This window comes from Choloepus didactylus, chromosome 2, assembly GCF_015220235.1.
Source record: "Choloepus didactylus isolate mChoDid1 chromosome 2, mChoDid1.pri, whole genome shotgun sequence".
NCBI classification, from domain to species: domain Eukaryota; kingdom Metazoa; phylum Chordata; class Mammalia; order Pilosa; family Megalonychidae; genus Choloepus; species Choloepus didactylus.
In genome coordinates, this window is record NC_051308.1 from 22,133,667 (window position 1) to 22,156,307 (window position 22,641).

The following is a 22,641-nucleotide window of genomic DNA, read 5'->3' on the forward strand; positions in this document are numbered from 1 at the left end:
CATGATTGTTCTGTAAATCCACAACTTCTCTAATAAAAAAAATTAAGACTTTGTTCTGGTAGAGTTCACCTACCTCAATGTCAAAAAAACTGTTGCCATACAATATGTAGAAAACTTAATTTATATTACCAGTGCCTACCTATGTTCCAGTTTGTTCATAAGTAAGCCTTAAAACATAGTCTCCAGGTATACAGATAAGTTTATTTTAGTTTACTGCTTGTGGGTTTTTTTGGTTGTTGTTGTTTTTTTTTTTGCAAACCGTGACCCAGTTATTTTCTGATTACTGGATTAAGTTTGCTACTCTCTGGATGTAGCTGAAAAATACCTCAGGTCAAATGGGAACTCTCTATCTATATCTATCTATCAATCAATCAATCAATCAATCTATCTATCCCCTCCTAGTCTCTTCATTTTGGAGTGACAGTGTTGAAATAGATGTTTTCTATGGGTATTTCCAACTCTGTGATTTTAAGTTTTGGTAGCCAGAAGCATGAATGAATTAAGACTTACCAGAGACTGAAGTAAATGCCTCCTTTTGCCTCTTACTATAGCACTTGTCTTACGGCAATGGCAGCTTACACGTGGATGCAGCTTTCCAGCAGACTCTGTGGAGTGTGGCCCCCATCAGCTCAGGGAGTGAAGCAGCCCAAGGTAAAAACTGTACTTCAATTAGAAGACTTCCTTTATGCAAAATCAGCAATCATTTTTAGAAATGTGATAATGAGCTGATTGTTAATTGGAGCTTTTGTGTGTTAAAATATTCTGTAGTGCAGACATGTGACATTTAAGAATCTCATTTAGGTTGCTATTTAAAAGTGATGTTTCAGTTAAGATTTATCTAAATTTTATGCTATTGTCATCTTTACCTTATTTGCATATGATTTGTGTCCTGTTTCTAGGATTTGTTTTCTAAAATTTTTGGCCGCAGCATATTGCTAAAGTAGGCTAATACCAAAAGTTCTCATCCTTCAGGGTTAGTTCTTATGGCGGGACCATAACAATGCTTATGCACCAGGGTTTCCAGGGGGAAATATCTCTGTTTGTTCTGATTGTTCTGACTTATGTAGATTCAAGTAATGAGGCTATAGCTTTTCGTATTTTTAATGGAGAATTTTATGGCATGGAGGTCAGGTGATCTGGTGGGAGCATCACCAGCTATGGGGCTCGGCAGCCTGGGGTTCAGGGGCTACAGCTGGCACCATCCATCCCTGAGACCTTGGCGAGTTACTTAAGCCTCAGAAGACTTCTTTTTCTCTGTCTTTGGAAATAGAATGCTGGACCAGATGATCTCGCTGCCTATAAACATCTGACAAGACAGTCCAAATTCAGATGATTTTTAATCCTTACAGGGTATCTGATTGGTGGTGATGTGCTCAGGTTGCTACATGGACACATGGACGAATGCCTCACTGTCCCTTCTGGAGAACATGGGGAAGAGCAACGGAGGTGGGTACTCAAGCCCTGTGTTGAACCTTGTATTTTTTTTCCTTTGATGCAATTTTTTTTTTTTAAAATTAAGGATGTCTTTTCAGGATGAGCCACTGATGTTTATCATCCACTGAAGTGATCCATTCACTGGCCTTCTTAAAAGCTTCTTTCTCATGTAATGTTTTAGTTGTGTAGCGATAGAAGACCTGAACATTTTTGTACATTTAAAACACATTAAAAAGCATTGAACAAAATAAACTGAGTGGGAGAATTGTACACATTAAATTAAACGAGTTAAAACTTCATTAAATGCTCAGCATTTTTGATTAATTCTCATTCTAGAATGTTTAGTCTCAAATTTACTTTCAAAGTTAAAGTTCTCAAGTGACCCTGAATTTCAAAACCTTTTTCTATTTCTTTTGATTATTTATGTAGATAATATAATCAACCAATTCCCCTAATGTGTTATTTGATATCATACCTCTCCCACATTAATACTATTTGGCATTGGGCCAATATGAAAATAGTCTAAATACATTGGGAAAAGGGCAGAAATAATGCAAAGCCATGAAAATATTTAGGGTGATTTAATTGTTGGTGCTTTGCTTCACAAATTCATTGATGAGTATGATAATATAAATATATATTCATTGGTCTGGATGGTGTTTTACGTGTCTTTATATTTTTAAGTGGACCTTTCTCATAATATTATAACATGAACACTTAGGTAACTACTTAATAAATATTTATTTTCTTATTTATTAATATATTTAATAAAAAGAGTATAGGGAAAATGTGGACAGTTATTAATTAGTTAACTAGCTGCATAACCTTGGGAAAATCACTTGGGACTCTGACAATCAGAAGATCTGTGTACTAGTGCACTAGTCCTACCTCCTTCACCAGGCAGGTCTGGCAAGCAAATATTCCAGAGTGTATCAGTTCAGGATCCTCCAGAGAAACAGAACCAATATAGAAATATGTATATGAAGAGATTTATTTTAAAGAATTGGCTTATATGATTGTGAAGGCTGACATGTTTGAAATCTGTGGGTCAGGCCAACAGGCTGGAAACTCAAACAGAGGTTTGATAATGTAGTCTTCAGGTGGAATGTCTTCTCATCTGGGTAACCTCAATTTTTGCTTCTGAGACCTTCAACTGATTAGATGAGGCCCACCCACATTACTGAGGGTTATCTCCTTTACTTTAAGTCAACCGATAGGTGTTACAAACATCTACAAAATACCTTCACAGCAACATGTAGACTAGTATTTGACCAAAAAACTGGACACAATAGCCTAACTGAGTTGGCACACAAAATTAATCATCACACAGAGTGACTAAGATGGAGAATGGAGCAAAAATTGGAAATTAGACAAGACAGAGTAGTTTTGGTCAGCTTTTAAAGGGTCCTTAGGGCCATTCAGTAGACTGGTGTTTACTTTGAGATACTTGGAAAGGAGTCTGAGGATAGGGGGTGAAATAGTCAGATCTCTTTTTAGATAAAAGCTCTGCTTGTTATATTAGAGGTAGGAAGAGTCTGAGTCAGGGAAACCAATTAGAACATGGCCATTGCAGTGGCTTACCTGAAAGCCAGTGAGAACCCTAACCAGGATATTGGCCTGTTAAGAATGGAGAGGACTACATAGTCAAGAGACATTTTCAGCAAAATTGACTGATTTATGGATGAACTGGAAGGGAATTGTGAGAGGATGTATCAAATCAAGGAGGATTGTGATGTTTGTAACTTGAGTGAATGTGGATGGTACTAAAGGCTTGCAGGAAATTTTACGTAATTGAAATGAAAGGCTGAATTAAATTTTGGGCTTAGGTGGTGTTCTAGTTTGCTAATGCTGCCGTTATGCAGATACCAGAAATGGATTAGCTTTTATAGAGGGGATTTATTTGGTTACAGATTTACAATCTGAAGGCCATGAAAGTTTCCAAACCAAGGCATAAACATGAGTATATCTTCACTGGAGAAAGGCTGTTGGCATCCAGAAAACCTCTGTTAGCTTGGAAGGCACGTGGCTGGCGTCTCTCCTTTCTCCCAGGTTGTGTTTCTCTCTAAGCGTCTGGGAGTGTTCTCTTAGTTTCTTCCAGGCAAACTCTGAACTAGTGTCTCCAAAACATCAGCAAAAGTCTGCTTTCAACGGCTGTCTTCAAAATGTCTCTCTCAGCTACAGTATTGAGCTCCAGTAAACTAATCAAGACCCATGCTGAATGGGTGGGGCCACACCTCCATGGAAATAATCTAGTCAGAGTTATCACTTAAAGTTGAGTGAGTCACATCTCCATGGAAACAACCTAATCCCCAAATCCCACAAGATTAGATTAAAGATCATGGCTTTTTGTGGGGGACAAAATATATCCAAACCAGCACAGGTGGTACAGAGTGTCTGTGGAACAAGTGGGAAATTGGGATTTCTAAATTTTAAACTTAAAAGAGGTTTCAGTTGTATGTTAATCACAAGTGTATAGCAGGTAGTTGAAGAAATGATAGTACCTAAGTTCACTCACATGGAGGGAGCAGTGACCATGCAGATGTGTAAATCTGGTTGGGCATAGATTTAAAAAGATTGTGACACAGTAGAATAGACTACTGGAGAGGGGCTAAGAGTGCGATTCTACAGAACACTGATATTCAAGTTATGGACAGAGGAAGAAGAGTTGGCAAAATAGTTGGAATGGTGGTTCAGTGGAGAAATGATAGTTAAGGGAAATTTGTCATGGAAGCCAAAGGAATATCATATATTCATATAGAGTTAGGAGTAAAAATAGGCCATGTCATAGCCTTTTGGGTCTTCAGTCCCTGATTTTTTTTAATGAATATTTTAGATCAAATGATTGTTCCAGCTCTTCTAGCTCTTTCTGCCAACTTTGTAGGGACGTGTGGTTAAGGGAATGGGTTGTAGAGCTAGACAGATCTGGGTTTGGACCTTGGCTCTGCCTCAGTAGTTGTATGACTTGTGCAAGTGCCTTAATCTCTTTAAAGATTAGTTTTCCTATCTGTGAAATGCAGCTTAAATATTAGCTCTGACTTCCTGGGGTTATGGTAAAGAGTAGATAAGGAAATACATGTAAAGTACTTGACATGTACTAAGAGATTAACAAATGCTTTATCATTAGTATTTGTGTTTAAACTGAAGAGGCAGCATTTGGCTAGATACAATGGAATAGTTTGAGAGACTTCCTGCATGCAGGAGAAATTATGGTAGAGCATAGACCATAGGAAAAGAGACAAAACTATATTAAAGAAAATGCTTTATTCTTGAAGCGAATGTAAGATTAGTGTGTGGTGGGGAAAGGCTCCTTATTCTTGCAGAGGCTTAGAAGCCCCAAATGGTTAAACATAGTTTTTGTTTTAATAGTTTGATATTTCAGTTTAAAATGAGAATATTCAGGGTCTGAGGTTAAGTGAAAGATCCCAGATTTCCTAGACTAAAGCTAGGTGCTTTATTGAACATGGTACTTACAGAGTGGATTTTCTGATAATTTTTTAGATACATGGTTATAACCCCAGAGAAAACTGTGGAAAATTTCAGAAGTATTTTAATTTTGTTCTGGATCCACCCTCACATTTCATACATGTTGAAGCTTTTGCTGCTTCGTTGGTTGAATTGTGTCCCCCCAAAAGATGTGTTGAGGTCCTCACTCCCAGAACCTCAGAAGGTGACTTTATTAAGAAATAGGGTTATTGCAGATAGAATTGGTTACATTAAAATGAGGTCATAAGGGTAGGGTGGGCTCTTAATCTTTGTAACTGCTGTCCTTATTAGAAGGGAAAAAGAAACAGCCAGGTGGAGAGGGGAGAATGCCATGTGAGGAAAGAGATAAGAAGGACAGCCTTGTGGAGGCTGAAGGAGAGATCGTAGTGAGGCATCCACAAGTCAAGGATTGCCAAGGACTACTGGTCAACCACCAGAAGCTAGAAGAGCAAGGAAGGATTCTCCCCTACAGGTTTCAGAGGAAGCATGGCTCTGCTGACACTGTGATTACAGACTTCTAAGTTCCAGAACTATGAGATAATAATTTTTGTTGTTTTACGTCACCCAGTTTGTGGTATTTAGTTATGGCAGCCCTAGAAAACGAATGTACCCCTCAAAGATATTATTCTTGATTTAATATTGGTAATTTCTATATAAATTTAATCTCAATACATATTCAGATCTATGTATTAGGGCTTTTTATAGATAGTGATGGCAGTAAAGAACAAATCTCTTTGTCCGTTTTCACAGCATGCTTACACTGGTGAAATTAGATTAAAATGGATGTCAGATCATGACTTGAGGGAGAAAATGAGTCAGAAATTGGCAGCCTGGAGCCTAGGGGATGTTATTAAAGAACGAAGAGTTATATTTGTCTTGATTATATTGTGAGGTTGAGCAATTATTTGCATATAATGATAAAAGTAATTCCTTAAAGTTTAAGTTCATAGAGCACTTTATTATTTCAAATCTTGTTAATATTATTGTGCAGACAAATTTTAATCTCCCTTGCCCTAGCCCTAAGTCATTGCCAGTACATCAGAGAACTGGGAGAAGCAAAGAACAGCTGAGCCCAGAGGCAGCATTTCTTTAATTGATGTGAATCAGTATTGGGGCAGAAACTCATAATGATAAACTAAAGTCAGTGTTTATTTGATGAATTTTAAAAAAGCAGTGAAAATAATTTTATTTTTGGAGGATGATCTGTAAGCTAGAAAAGTTCCAGGGAAATAGTTAAATTTTTCTTTTGCCTCATAGCTCTGCGCTATAATTATGGTCTGTCTGTACTTATTAATTTTATCCCATCCTTAGAGATAAATAAAGTCAAATCATGTTTGTTCTAAGAAGCAATGGAAATTATTAAGGAAACAACCAAAAGTTGTATTTACTTCAGAGTAATTTAGGGACATTTGTGTCATAAATACTATGTTCCTAAGGGATTTGTCAATCTATTCATTTCTATTTCCACTGACAATTATTGAATATAGATAGTATTATTTGCAGCTAGTGGCAGTGCAGTTCATTGATGAGTTCTGTAATTCTAGATACCAATAGAGGTATCTTTAACTGCCTCTTCACATTTAGATTTGTGTGTGTATGTACTTACCTGTGCCTTCTCCTAAAGAGGAGTAATAAAACTCTTAGAATGAAAGACTGCAGTGGAGTTCCATTCATTTATGTAGAATTGAATTGGAGAATGAGGACTGTGAATATTAAGCTAAATATGTTTTTCTCCTATACTTCCTACCCATATTGCTTTTATGGATTGAATTCTGATATATTCCTGAAATATAGCATTACTATTACAGATTTAAAAAAAAAAATTCTGAAATTTTCCAGCAAGACATATGTCTCTAAAACAGCTGGTAGATAACTTATCTAAACAATAAAAGTAGCACAAGTACATCTATAGATGTTGTGAGCAATCAGATAAAAGGGAGAGATGCATTGGATATTAACTTTAGTCTCATAATTTCTTAGATGTTCTTACTCAGGCTCTTCAAAAAGTGAAATAGAATAATTTAAGGATAAACAGGTTCTGGTACTTGGCAGGGAATTTGTCAGATGCAACATAGTGTTTTAATTATTGCTTTAAAAATAAACTTTCATTCTGGAGGCTTGAATTTTGATTATTCCAAACCTGAGTTGTTTTATGTGGAGAGAATTTTATCTTCTAGATTTTGTTTCTGGATTGTGTCTTATTTTTTCTATCTATAACTTTATGTTGAATGTTATTAAATGTCAGCAAGGATAATTCCTTTACATGCACACACACTTATGTATTAAATATGTACCTTGTGAATTAAGTGTAACATACTTAAATACATTTTCAAATGAATAAATTAGCTTTTGACTTTCTGAGTAGCACCATGACAGTTAGTAAGAACAGTGCATGACAAAAGGTGACAACAAAAGAGCAAATAAATTGGAGGTTGATCCATTTTCTAAGGAATATTGGTATGATGTGAAAGCACCAGCTTTGTTCAGTATAGAAGTATTAGGAAAACACTAGTCAGAAGGATTTAAGGAACCAAAACACATCTGAGGTCTTCAACGTTGTGTTTTTGAAGTGAGCCTTACTGATCTGCAGAATGATCAAGTTGCATTCAGAAAATTCAAGCTAAATACTAAAGATGTTCGGTGTAAAAGCTGCTTGACCAACTTTTGTGGCATGGATCTTACCTGTGACACAGTATACCCCATGGTCAAAGGACAAGCCGTGAGTGGGTTCATGCTGATGCCAAGACAACGTGGAAGGCTTGCTGGTCATTTAACTTCATCTGTTCTGTGTGAAGTTTACTATAAAACACAACAGTCAGATCTGAACCACCTCTTACGTTAGCAGCAAAAGATCCACCAAATCCAGAAGAAAATGATGGAAATCATGACCCAAGAGAGGCAGACAAAAGACTTGAAAGAAGTGGTCAGTACATTGCTTCCAAACACCATTGGAAAAGACGTAGAAAAGGCTTGCCAATCTATTTATACCTTCCATGATGTCTTTGTTAGAAAAATAGTAGGTGTTCATTTGAAACGTAATAAGGCTGAGGTTGCTCAAGTTTGAATTGGGGAAACTCATGGAGCTTTATGGTAAAGGTAGTAGTTCTGGAGAAGCTGCTGAGGGTGAGACAGGTTCTAAAGGTGAATGACCTGATGGATATGAGTCACCAGTCCAAAAATCTGTTAAAAATACAGACTTTTAAGGGTGCCCAAAATAGTATCTTATTAGTGAAAAGCAAGAGGATAAATTAGGCGGATATTATTAAAGAACTATTATTTGGGATCTCTCAGTTGAAACCAGTATTAGGGGACCATTATTTAAGAAGCATTATTTGTGTATTAAAACAGATTTTGCTGCATTGCTCATAAACAGTTTTATTTATTCAATAAAAAATATGGAATGAGTCATGTATGGGTGCTATGGTTAGACGTAGTGTACAAAAAGAAACAAAGTCTCTTTCTCAAGTTTACATTCTAGTGGGGGTGGGTGAGAAAGACAGTAATGGCATCAATATGTCTATAAATGCATACGTGTATGTACACACATATCCTCACATGCATATATAAAATATATTAGGTGGTGATAACAGCTATGGAGAAAAACAAAGCAGAAAAGAAGATGGAGAGTGTTCACTTTGTGTGTGGGTATGTGTGTGTGTGAAAGGGGAAAGAAAAGCATCATAGAAGAGAAAAGGAGGGAGGGAGAGAATTCTGCTTCCATCTTGTTAGTCTTGGCATACACTTGCTCTTTCTTGTTACTTTCAAATTCAGGACAATTAAATCATAGTTTCTGAAAATAAATGGAAATAAATGCAGCATTAGCTTTCTAGAATGTGACTCAGCAGTTAAAAACTATGCCATATGCATGACAATATTTTTGTCTCCAATGTCCCTTGTAATATTATGATGATATAATGAGTTTTGGTTATAAATAATTGATAAGGCCTGAGATGGGTTTGATATAATGAATTCATTGTCTCTCATTGCTTAGGAAGAGAGGCATGGTTTGTGTCCATGTACCCAATTGGATAACTAATATTCTTGAGAGAGTTGTGTGCCCTCTATCACAACCTAGAATGATGCTTTGAAAGCTACTCTGCTTTGCCTAAAATGGTCAAGAATGAAATCTAAGGACTTGCCTTCCTTCTCTCCTCCTTAACTTCCTGTCTACACCTTTTTGTCCTGGGTCTGGGTGTGGGATGAATTTGCTAAGTAGTTTTGATAGACTAGGCAGTACATAAAGGAGAGCTATTCTCTGTTCTTTCTCTCTTCTCCCTTGGGAGAAATTCTCTAATCTGCCCCCCTCCCCGCAATTTAACTCCCCAGTAATTCTAGAAAGCACAGTAGCCATGTTTCACCCTGCTGTCGTCTAGCAGCATGGCTTGGTCTAGAGCCATAGTCTCTAGGGATGACTAGGTTAGAATAGACAGTTTTTGAAAGTATAGATTTTCAAGGCAAAGTATAAAAACATTTATAGGGATTTGAGCCACATCATCTTAGTAAAAATGAAGAAACACTGGAATAGGTTGCACTTAGATAAGGTGAATTGAAAAAAGAGACAATAAATTAAAAACCAATATTAAGAATAGAAAGAAATCTCTCAGTTACTTTCTCAACTGACATACAAGACTATTTCTGCTTGTCCACATTTGGATTAACTGAATTTAGATGTAAGGAGCATCTTTCAGGAACAACAACAACAAAAAGCTTCTTATTCTTTTTAATTTCCAAATGACTTTGTGATTCCATTATATGTTCTGTATGGGGTGAAAAGTAAAAGTAACGCCATCTGTTTTGTGGTTTTTCTGCTCTAGTCAGTATTTTCATGATTCTTTTAAGGTTGATTTGCAGTGAAAGGATATTATTGTTTTTTAGTCCATACCAATTCATTTATTTTTTATAAAGATGTGTCATCTCAATACATACTTATTTTCCCTTTTTTTGTGGCTACTTAAATAGAACTATTGTAGCAAACTCAGCCCCTGAATAATTTGTGATCTTGATTTAAATGCTTTTTAGGCGTATACTTCTTGATTACTCTGATACTATGAAGAGACTCTTGAAAGCTTGCTTCAGTATCTGGCTAAAGCTCAACTGCTAAGCCAAATACTCACATGGGCACTTGTAAAAGCAAAAATTCTACAGTGAAAAATGTATGAACTGAAACAGTTATAATTTTGCTCTGAAATAACTTAATTCTTTGTCTACTTTTTAACCACTTCAATTCAGTTCCTTTAAGGTTTATTGAAGGACTTCTACATCCCAGGAAATTTTATGTGTGCTGGATATAAAAGAATGAATAAGACCCAGTGCCTGTCCTTAAGGAACTCAGAATCTATTAAGATCCAGACACTATATTCAGGAAGAAGTGAGTTTTGATCTGGTAGAAGCCATTCACAGTCTTTTAAAGAATTGGATTGTAGAAAATGTATCTTTCCCTTATTTACCATTGGCATTTACCGATTATTTACTGTGTTTACCATTGGAGGAAAATCAGGGAATGCAGGAATCTTTGTTCATCTTTGATTTTTAGGTGAGTCTTTTGTCATCCTTTAAGAATTAGTAAAACAAGTCTTGCTTTCCACTTGTTAATTGGTTTACCTGCCATTCACTGTCAACTCTAAATGGAAACTGTATGCGAGTAATTTTTCTGTGACACTAATTATTTTTCAGAGGATTCATAAATGAATTTATAATATTTAGTGTGTTACCACATTAACACAGCTGAAACTTTATTTGGTTGAGGACAGGTTTCATGTTATAAGGTAGCCCTGTCATTAACTGTCCCACAAAGTGACACTTATCCCTTCCTAACATTTCCTGACTTTACTGGTGTGCATCTTTATCTCCTCTATTCAGTTTTCAGCCAGGACTGTGTCACTCATTCGTGGATCCCCTTTACATAGTGACATGTAGATGGGAATCTGCGTGTGTTTCATTACTTTGTATTTGTGAAGGGAATAAATGGAGAAAAAAAAAAGTTATGTACTTTAGTAGGTTGCTTAAGGAGAACAACCAGATGCCTGCATTTGAGAAGCACTCTGGGCTGACTTGGAAGAGTTTTAGGTCCCTCATTTGTACTATTTGGGCTCCTGTAGGGATCTTATCCACTTGTACCAAATCAACATACAAACCTGAATGGGTAGAAACTATTTTGAGGCTTGTGACTCCAATATCCTGGGCTATAGTTCTCTATTTTGGAGGTATGTTGATTTCAAGTGATTCCACAGGGAAAAGCCTCTGGACTTATAGCAGAAATCTGAGCCTTTAAGACTAATTTTTTTTTTTTTTTTTTTTTAAATTCAGTTTTATTGAAATATATTCACAAACCATACAGTCATCCATGGTATACAATCAACTGTTCACAGTATGATCATATAGTTATGTGTTCATCACCACAATCTATTTCTGAACATTTTCCTTACATCAGAAAGAATCAGAATAAGAATAAAAAATAAAAGTGAAAAGAGAATACCCAAACCATCCCCTCATCCCACCCTATTTGTCATTTAGTTTTTACTCCCATTTTTCTACTGATTTTTTTTCAATTTTTTAACTTTGTTTATCAAAAAATTAAAAACAAACAGGCATACAACAACCAAAAAAACCCAACATTTCAAACAAAGCAATGGATTAAGGAAAACAAATAACCTAAAATAACTACTTTGCTTCCAATATGTTCCTACCATACCCCAAGAAAATTAATAAACCATGTAAGACTAATTTTTAATTTAATTTATTTTAATTTAATTTTTTATTTTTGAGGTTTTGGGTTTCTCATATGTTATCAGTTCCTCCTGAAAAATACACATACGCAAACTTTCACAGATGGGATGATTTTTGTGATGTTAATTTATATTTTCTACCTGTATTTTCTCTCTCTTTTCCTCCATTTAACCAGTTACTAGTCGCTGTGCTTCTTGCCTTCGGGGAGGTTTGAGACTTTGCAAACTGCAAATTTCCTACCAATGACTTCTCTTCCTTTTTGTACCTAAACCAAATCTACTGAGGTTATTAGGTTTGATATCTTAGACAGAAAGGAAAGAGGGATTGCCTCTGTCAGAAGAGGAAGCAAGAAGTGATTTTCCCCAGACATAAAAGATATTTACATGGAACAATTTGACATCCATAGACAAAAAATGAAGGCTGTCTTAAACATCACACTTTATTAAAAAATTAATTCAAAATGGATAATGGACTTAAATGTTAAACACAAAACTATAAAATTTTAGAAGAAAAGTAGAAGAAAATCTTTGGAGTCTATAGCTAGGCACAGAGTTCTTAGACTTGACACCAAAAGCATGGATCCATAAGAGGAAAAAATTGATATATTGGGTCTCATCAAACTTAAAAACTTTTGCTATATAAAATCCCATGTGAAAAGCATAACAAGACAAGCTACTGACTTGCAGAAATAGTTGCAAATCATGTATCTGACAAAGGACTAGTATCCCAAATATATAAAGAATTCTCAAAGGTCAACAGTAAAAGAAAAACAAAACAAAACAAAAAACATCCCAATGGGTAAAAGACATGAACAGACATTTCGGTGAGGAGGATATACAGGTGGCAAATAAGCACGTGAATCATCATTCGCTATTAGGAAAATGCCTTTCAAGACCACAGTGACATATATCTATACACTTAGAATGGATACAACAAAATATAGTAACAGCACCAATCCTGGAAAGGTTCAAAGAAAGTGGATCACACTTATATTGCTCGTGGGAATGTAAAATGGTGCAACCATTCCGGAAAACAGTTTGGCAGTTTCTTAAAAAACTCAATATGCAACTACCTTAAGACCCAGCAGCTGCACTCCTGGGCATTTATCCCAGGGAAATGAAAACTTACATTTACACAAAAACCTCTACATGAATGTTTAGTATAAAGCAACTTTATTTCTAATATACAAAAACTGCAATCACCCCAGATGTCCTTCATTGGGTGAATGGTTAAACAAACTGGAATATTACTCAGCAATAAAAAGAAATGAACTATGTTACACACAACAAATAGAGTGAATTTCCAGAGAATTGGGCTGAGCAGAGAATGTCAACCTCTAACGAGTACATAGTGTATGATTCCATTGATATAACATTTTTGAAATAACACTTTAGAAATTGAGGACAGATAAATAATCATAAGGGAATAGAAAATAGAGAGAAAGGAGGGTGATGGGTGCAGCCATAGAAGAGCAGCATGAGGTATCTCTATGTAGAAACTGTTGAGTATTTTCAATGTGGTGCTTGATTCGTGAGCCTGCACAGATGAGACACTTGTATAGAACTTACACACACACACACACACACGCACAAATCAGTACAAGTAAAACTGGGGAAATCCAACAGGATGGGCAGATTGTATCAATGTCAGTATCTTGGTTACTAAGCTATTATACCATGCTATACTGTAGTCTTGCAAACTATTACTATTAGGGGAAACTGGGCAAAGTGTATTATATTATTTCTTAAAACTACATGTGAATCTATAGTTATCTTAATTTAAAAAAAAGATTGGGGTGTGGTATTCACAGAGACTTGCAAGAGAACAGAGTTTTCTGGGTTCTACTTTCAGGAATGACCAGCATTTTGCCTCCTTATAATTTTTCTTCTCCATTCCATCCTGGCTTTTAAGGAGGTTGCAAGAATTCAGATGCAAATGGCTGTGGAGCTTTTTTATTTCTGGAAAGTATCCTGTGCCTCTTCAGTGAATTAAAAACAGCAGCCCTCAGACTGGAAGAGACCATGTAGATAGAGACACTGTGTATAGGAGATATAGCAATTAATAGGTCTTGCCTGGTATCTGGGGTTACTGTACTGCTCCACAAGAATGAAAAGGGCTTGAATTCCTTGTTAGCCTGATGGGATGGGGGCTTGAAGTTGAAAATAATTCGATTTATTTATTTATAATAGGATTTCAAAGATAATTTTAGAATGATATATTGATATAACAGTGGTGAGATTATTTCAAACCATTCCTCCTCCTGAGAAAAACTAAAAATGCTGGACCAATATTCAAAGAAAAATCTTATTGAAGATAATGGGAAGTGAGCAGGGTAGTGAAGATATGTGGGGCCAAGGTTCCGAAAAAGGAAACAGAGAAGTAAGTTTAGCAGTTTAGCATTTGGGGTAGCTTCTTTTCTCCAGGAGATTGCAGTGACTGAGAGGCTGATAAATAGGGCAGAAGTACTGTGAAAATCACTAGTTGTAGAGGACAAAAATTTACTGTACATGACCCACCAAAGAAGAGATACTTTGGGAGGAAACTCAAAGAACTATACCCTAAAGTACTGGTGAGCCTGAAACAGACCAGCGCTCACATTTTGAAATAGCCTCAAATAATATCATTTGCCAATTAGATTCTGATGATATGGGACTGCTAGTGCCCCTAGACTATCAGAAGCAAAAAAATAAACCTTCTGGAAGAAATAATGCACATAACTGAAATCATCTGTGTAATTTTTCATATATAATGTCTCACATTCAATCACAATTGAACAGGCATCTGAGAAAACTGGATTTGACTGAAGAGCAAGAGTAAATATACACTATAGACAAAGACAAAATATCCAGATAATGGAGTTATCAGGTCTAGAAATTAAAATGTTTATGATTATAATATTCTAAGCCTTACAAGACAAGATGGAGAATTTTGATAGAGAATTGCAATTATGGAAAGGTGTCATATGGAAACTCTAGGGCTGAAAATTAAAATAACTGAAATTACAAACTCAGTGGACAGATATAATATCAATTTAGATGTAGCTTAAAAGAGAATGGGAAATGTTGAATGGTCTATTATGCATGTAATTGGAGTCCCAAAATAAAAAAATGGGAGCATCAGGGATGGGGAAAAAGAATATGAATGGGGCAGAAGCAATATTTAATACAATTGCTTGAGAATTTTCCAAAATTGAATAAACATATTAAGTCAGTTTCAAGAAGGACTGTGAGCCCTAAGCAAGATAAATAAAAGGAAGAACGGTAATCTTTATAGCTGAGTTCAACCAGAAACAATGTAAGTGAGGCTACATTGGATATAAACTTCAAGGTATGTGAAGAAAATAACTGCTAACCTAAAGCTTTTATACCCATAAAATTTTAGAAAAATAAATCTGAGGGAATATACCACTAGTAAAGACAATATTCAAGGGTGCACTTTAAGCTGAAGAAACATTATCTCAAAGGTAACTTTGGTTATTCTGAAAGGAAAAATAAAGAGCAACAGAAAGGTAAATATGAGGGTAAACCCCAAAGAATATTGCCAAAATAAAATAATGATGACAATAACAGCAACAACATCTGAGATTTAAAATATATAGAGAATAAAATTCATTGCAATGATAGCCAATAGGTCAGGAGGAGAATGAATAGAATTAAATAGTGGTTCTTGCACTGTTTGGAAATACTCATTTATATTAGACTCTAATAAGTCAAGAATGCATCTTATAATCTTTCAAGTAACCACTGAAAACATAGAAAAAGAATGTAAAGTTAAAGGAGAGACTGGAATAATAAAAACACTTCATCCAAAAGAAAGCAGGAAATGAGAAAAGGCAGTTTGAGGAGTAGGACAACTAGAAAACATTAAGACAGAGTTCCGAGGTGGCCCTTAGATTACCACCCCATGGTGTACGCACCCTGTATAGTTTCCTCTCCTTGTATGTGGGTGGGCCCTACATATGATGGATTTAATTCTTATGATTAGGTTACAGTATATGACAATGGTGAAAGGATTTTGCAGTTCTTATTAAGGTTCCTGCTCAGTTCACTTCAAGTTAATCAAAAGAAGCTTTTCCATGGTGGGCCTGACATAATCAGTTGAGCCTTTAAAAGAGACTGGACTCTTCTGGAAGTCAGAGAATGAGTCTCTTGCCAGCCTTGATGAAGTAAGCTACTATGCTGTGTGAGTAGTTCTCACATTACCATGTAGACTGTTTTTTGTTTTTGTTTTGTTTTTGTTTGTTTGTCTGTCTTTGCACATTCTTGGGTGTAAGAACCTTAGCGTCTTCATTTTTCTTCTTTCTAAAATCTGTAACTAAGTACTTTGAGTGAAGATAAGTAATAAGTGGTTTTTTAAAAAGTTAAATACAATTATACTTCTAATTTACTTTTGTTTATATATGAAAAAGAAAGATAGTAGAGCTTAATATTTTTCACTTTTACAGTGTTTACACATACAAACTTATATCCCTCTGCCCTTCTTTTTAAAGAGAAGCCCCAAAGTTTATTTGAAATAGCTTGTTATTATTTGCGTCATTCTAAAGAGAAAAGCATTAAAAAGTCTTTGTAAATTTTACAACTGTTCTCTTTTTCTCCCTCCTAATATGTTAACATTTGTTGAACTTAGGATTGTTTAATAATGATACTTTAAAGTAATTACCCTTATGTACACAAAAGGAGATGAAGTTACCATTTTTACTGTTATGCTTGTATTCAAGCAGTACATACCGTAGTGGTAATTCCTATAGATACCCATTATGACATTCATAATCTAATTTATTAAGGTCATTAAACAACCACTGATTTATCAGAGGAGAATTCAATCCTGTGGTATACCATGCATTTGTTGAACATTAGTTTGGAAAAATTCTGAAGATTTCTCAAATCATCTTTTTGCCCTGCTTTGCAGTAAAGTAAAATACATTTATATAACTTTTCTCAATGCATTCTAGTCTATTCTCCATGAACATGTATTAACCGAATATGAATTGTCAAGGGAATTTTCAGAAGCTGACAAGATATTCTTCTCTATTTTTAGCTTGTGTAATGAATTTGTTATCAAAGTTTGATGTGACTGATTAAATTGTCTTTTATTATCAGTTTCCAATTTTGCAGTTCGACATTTGTTACACACTTTAGCTTCTGTCTTGACAAAAATGAAACCAGAATATATACACATTCAGCAAGTACCATAGCCTCACTGCTTTACAGTCACATGGTAAATACAAAAAAGAAAAAAAAAAACAGAGTGCACTTGGAGGAAAAAAGTGTCTGTGTTGTCATCTACTGTGTAAGCTGTTCAGTGTTGATATAATGTTCTAATTTCTACAGGAGATTCTTTGTGATTAGAAAACAAAAATTTATTGAAAAATGCCCATTTTTTGGTTTGTTTTTGTGATTCAGGTGTAAGACATTTCCATTGTTTCGACCTCATTGATCAAACTGAAGTTTTTTTGGGATGAGCTAGTGAAACATTCTGAATTTACCTGTGTTTTCCTTGGGGGTGGGAAAAGGAGTACTCCCAATGCAGATATTAGTACCAAATTTAGAAATGTGATTCAAGACCGAGAAGCTAAATATTTGAAAGTTGGCTTTTCTCTCAGTTGCTTATGAAATAATCAGACCCTGGATTCATCTACCTAGTTCTCTCAGAAATTAAAATTGCCAGTAGTGTGAGCAGGACCGTTTAGACCAGGGGTTGGCCAACAGACTATAGCCCCATGATCAAATCTGGGCCACCACTTGTTTTTGTAAATAAAGTTTTATTGGAACATAGCCATGCCCACACATAATGTCTATGGCTACTTTTGTATTATAACAGCAGGGTTGAGTTATTACGGCAGAAACCACATGACCTCAGTGTCTAAAATATTTACCGTCTGGCGCTTTGAAGCAGAAATTTGTCAACCATTTTAGACTGCCTCTTGTGGTAGTAGTAAGGTCTGGAATGGGCCATCAGCCTCAACAGTCCTGGGGACACATGGCAATGCTTGCTGAGAACCAAAAGAAGGGATAAGTGACTTCAGAAGTAGATTTATGCAAGAAGGAGAAGATGGTCAGGAAAAAAGTGTATTTATAATCTATCTAATGTGGATGCATTATCTTCAGAACTTAAATTTTTTATTGTGCCCTTTTACTATCAAAGTATATTATAGCTGATGCCAAAAAAGTCTATATTGATGTGTATGTTAATTTTAAGACTGCAAAATATATTCATAATTATTTTATTTGATACCTAGAACTACTAGAAGCAGAAGGTGATGTAGATCATGGTGGACAAGGAGTATTGAGAACCTACTATTTCACAGGCATTGCACCCTAGGAGGAATCTAGTGATTTGAGAACAAATTTCAAGTCAGGAGCACTGAGGTGTGCTGAATTATGAATGAAGACTAATGAGCTTCATTTCCTACTTGTGTAGTCACAAGTGATTTTATAATTTGGACTTATTATAACTTTGAATATCAAGAAGTCTGTAATACTATTGATTTGGTCATGCTCAATTCAATGCATCCAAATGTTATTGAGTCCTTAACTTGGGTATGGAAGGTTTGTACATAACATTATCCTCTTCCTCCTCCTCCTCCCCCTCAGACCTAATGTTCATTGTGTAAGGACTACTTAGGTGGTCAGCATGGGTTATAGCATTCATTCTTTCCTCATAGTAATCCAATGAAGTTGATCCCCACTTTACATATGAAGGAAATGAGGCACAGAGAAGTTAAGTAACTTGTACAAATCCCTACCAGGAAGTGGCATATTCAGAAATTTAATGACAATCAAATGTGAAACTGATTATAAACCTCTCAGTGCCCTGCCCCCCAAAAAATGTGAGCTAATAACTGTAGTGTAGTCTAGTGAAGGAGCCTTCTTGGTACAACTCACGATGAAAGAAAGTATTTTCCCTACAGTGTGCATGGTTCTCTTTACAATATAGAATCTTTGGTTATTGGTGTAAATGTGTTTTATGATTCTTTAATAAAGTCCACTGATTGGAATTCTGTGTCCTTTAAATTTTTATTATAAATTTATCAGGCTGTAAAGAGTTTTTAAGGACTTGTGCTTTGATTAGTAGGCTAATGCTAGTCTTTTTTGGGCTTCCGATTCTGAAGATGAAGTATCATAGCTGTCAAAGTGCCCTTTTTTTCCAACCAAGAAACAGATAGTTTGACAATTGAAATAAGACTTAAGTTGTATTTTACATCCAAAACTACAAGACTAGCTTAACTACTTATATTTCGTTGAACAATATTATAATAGTTATGAGGAATGGCATTGATGGCAAATAGGAAAATTTGTAGCTTAGTAATTTATAGCTATAACAGGATGGTCCTAGGAAGTTAAAGGGCTTGGTCAGGCAGTTTGATGTGATCAGCCTGAAATGTGTTCCTTACGGAAACATATTATATTGGAGGATAATATGTCACATAGACATAACTTACAGCCTGAAGCCTGGGAGTTTTCAAAGTACTCTTGAACACGGCACAGACTTCTGGTCATTACGTATGCATATGCCTTTTATCCCTATTTAGTGAAATTACGTTGACTTTGACTTTTCCTGATTTATTAGGTGGAAATTTCTTTTAAAAATTCTGTTAGAAATAATGTCAATGTTCATGTATTTTAGTATATTTTCTTTTGTTTGGTAGCTGTATTGTTTTGGTATATTATAAAAATAACGTTTCATGAACAGAGATCTGTAGGAGTGCCTTTGTATTTTCCTATCCATTGGTCTCCTTGAATTTTAGCATGCTTGCTGCCTTTTGTATTGAACCCCCCTGTGATGACAGCTCAGAAGATGCGATTGCCACACGCTGTTTAATTTTTAGAGAATCTTTCTCCCTTAATCTTTTTGTTGGAAAGGGCACTTACTCAGGAGATGACCATTTAGTTGTACGAGTTGAAAGATGGTCTCTAATATCATTTGGTAAACTTGTGCTTTAAAACAATTGCCTTTCTCGACTCTGATTTGATACTTGAGAATCATAGCCTAGGAAAGGGATGCTCCCTTCATAGAGAGGTCTCTTTCTCCAGGCGGACTGATTTCTAAATAAATTTGAATGCCCATAGTGTCATTTATGATGGACTAATATGCATACTTATTATGTTTAGGACCTTGATATTGTTATGACAATTTTAGTCTGAAATAGCCCATAAAGACTTGCTTAGACAAACATTGAGATTCTGAATGTGCCATGTATTTATATGGGGAAACACCATACAATAGCAAAGATTCCCCAATCAGCAACAAATAATTGAAAGCAATCATCAGAGTCTTTACATCTGCCAATGAAGCATTAAAAAGTAATAAAAAGAGAAATAATTCAAGGAGACAACTATTTGGGAAATTAAGCTCCAGGTTAAAGCTAAAATACTCTAGGGAGGAAAGAGGATTCATCTTTCTTTTTGACTTTGTTTGTGATTTAAAGTTTTAATTTCCCCTAAATAAAAATCATTGGCTTTCAACTTTTATAAGTAATAAAAGATCATCATTATATGCAATCAATAAAAGACAAGTTGTGAAAGAGTATAACACTGCAGAAAACCTCAATAATTCTTCATAACACTTTTGCATAAATATATATAATTTTACTTAAGCATCATATTATTCATACTATTTGCATTCTATTTTATTTTGTAGGTTTAATTCCTCTACCTTTCCTTATGTGACTAATATTAACAGATTGGAGATAAATATATATAGGCATATATACACATTCACATATATACATACATATGTATGAGACAGGCGTATATTTTGTTTTTAGATAGATTTATAATTTGTTATTATGGTACAGAAAATGTATATCATATACAATTCTGCATCTTGTTTGTGTTACTTAAAAGTGTGTCACAGGAGTCCCTTCCTCTTTCTATTTTCATTTGCTTATTTTGTTCTCTATCTAATCTCTTCAGAAAACTCTTTAGTTCCTTTTTTTTAAATTATTTTTTCTTCTAAATTAAGGGATTGCAGGCCAAAACTTTTTCCCTGCACAAAGTTTACCCATGAAACATAGTTTATTATGAAGTATTCTTATTTTCACTAGGATATAGTTTCTGTTTCCTCTGTGGCCCATGAATTATTTAGGAGAGTTTCTTAATTTTCCAAGTTCATGTTTTTGTCATCTCTTTAGTATTTGTTTCTAATTTTATCAATTATGATAAGAAATGTAATTTTAAAAATCTTTGCTTTTAAAAAATTTGATAGTTTTCTTTTTGACCAAGTACATGATCTTTTTTAAAGGTCTGATTGATTTAAAAATCGATACCTGTCTCTGTAAACACAAACACATATACAAACACTACTTCTGTATTTTGTCATTCATGAATATTCAGAGTATATACCCAGAAATTATGATTTGTTTGATTTGAGTGTTGTCTACTTGTTGGAATTTTTAAAGCTTCCCAGAGGTTTCTAACAGGCAAGCAAGGTTAAGAACCACTACCCTAACAAAATAATGATTCTAGCCCAGTTGTTCTCAGAATAGGGACCAGTAGCATCAATATCCCTGGGAACTTGTTAGAAATACAAAACTGGGCCTCTCTCCGTACTTACTAAATCAGAAGGTCTGGGGATGGGGCCAGGAAATCTGTGATTTTACAAACCGTTGAGTAATTCTAATACTCAGTACAGATCGAGAACAACTGACCTAGATCTGTGGCCCTCAACTGGCAGTGATTTTGCCCCACCAGGGAACATTTGATAATGTCTGGAGATACTTCTGATTTTCACCCCTGGTATGTATGGGGTGGATTTCTACTGCTGGCATTTAGCTAATAGAGCATAGGGATGCTCCTAAACATCCTGCAATGCACAGGATAGCTTCCACGACAAAGATTTATCCCGACCAAAATGTCAATAGTGCTGCTGTTGAGAAACTGATCTAGACCATGGTTCCTGTGCTTCGGCTCCATGTTACAACTAGCTGGAGAGGGAAAAATAATACTGACATCAGATCTGCTTAAATTGGTCTCTGGTGAGTTGTGGCATCAGGAGGGAGTTCTAAAAACTACCCATAGATGACAAAATGCACCATCACTGAAAATCACCACTGTGGACTATGGTCATTAGTGGTACCTAAAACTTTTAGATTATAATGATTTTGATGGTTGGGCTGATCCTGAACCTACTGATCGATTTTTTTAAAAACAGTTTTATTCACACAGCAATCTGTCCTAAGTGTACAATCAATGGCTTTTGGTATGGTACATAGTTATGCATTCACCACTACGGCAAGGTTTTATTCACACAGCAAACAATCCGTTCTAAGTATACAATCAATGGTCTTGGTATAATACATAGTTAGGCATTTACCACTATGGTCAATATGAGAACATTCTCATTTCATCCAAAGAAAAAAATCCCATACCCCATATATTCCTTTATTATTGACTTTTAGCTGTGGTATAGTGCCTTTGTTACCATTAATTGAAGAATATTACAATGTTGCTGTTAACCATAGACTTTAGTCTATGCTAACTGTATTTTTTCCCATATAACACCTTATTATTTATTAACACCATGTAATAGTGATGTACATTTGTTCTAGTTCATGAGAGAACTTTCTTATATTTGTACAATTAACCACCATGATTATTCACTCCAGGTTTTACTGAGTTACACAATTCCAGCTATTTCCTTTAGCTTTCCTTCTGATGAAGTACATGGCCTAGCCTTCCTCTTTCAACAGTACTCACACTCCGCTTTGTTCACTGTACTTTACAATATTGTGCTACCATCACACAGCATTGTACTATCCATTTCTGAACCTTAACAATCAACTTTGTTAAACATTCTGTACTCCTTAAACATCAGTTGCCTAATCTGTACCTCTTTCTGTCTCGTGACCTATGTTCTCAAATTTAACTCTCAGAGTTTGCTCATTATAGTTAGTTCATATTAGTGATACTATATGGTATCTGTCCTTTTGTTTCTGGCTTATTTGTTCAACATAGTATCCTCAAGTTTCATCCATGTTGTTGCATGCATCATTACTTT

The 22,641-nt window shown here is 35.2% G+C and overlaps 1 protein-coding gene across 5 annotated transcripts in view; it reads left to right on the forward strand.

Moving 5' to 3' along the window:
• The window catches only part of RYR2 (ryanodine receptor 2), a 769,122-nt gene that overhangs the window by 339,727 nt on the left and 406,754 nt on the right, over window positions 1-22,641 (forward strand). For all 5 annotated transcript variants that reach the window (XM_037821856.1, XM_037821863.1, XM_037821872.1 and 2 more), the window contains exons 8-9: window positions 552-651; window positions 1,350-1,446. In XM_037821856.1, coding sequence (XP_037677784.1) covers window positions 552-651; window positions 1,350-1,446 — 197 coding nt within the window. The remainder of the gene's footprint in view (window positions 1-551; window positions 652-1,349; window positions 1,447-22,641) is intronic.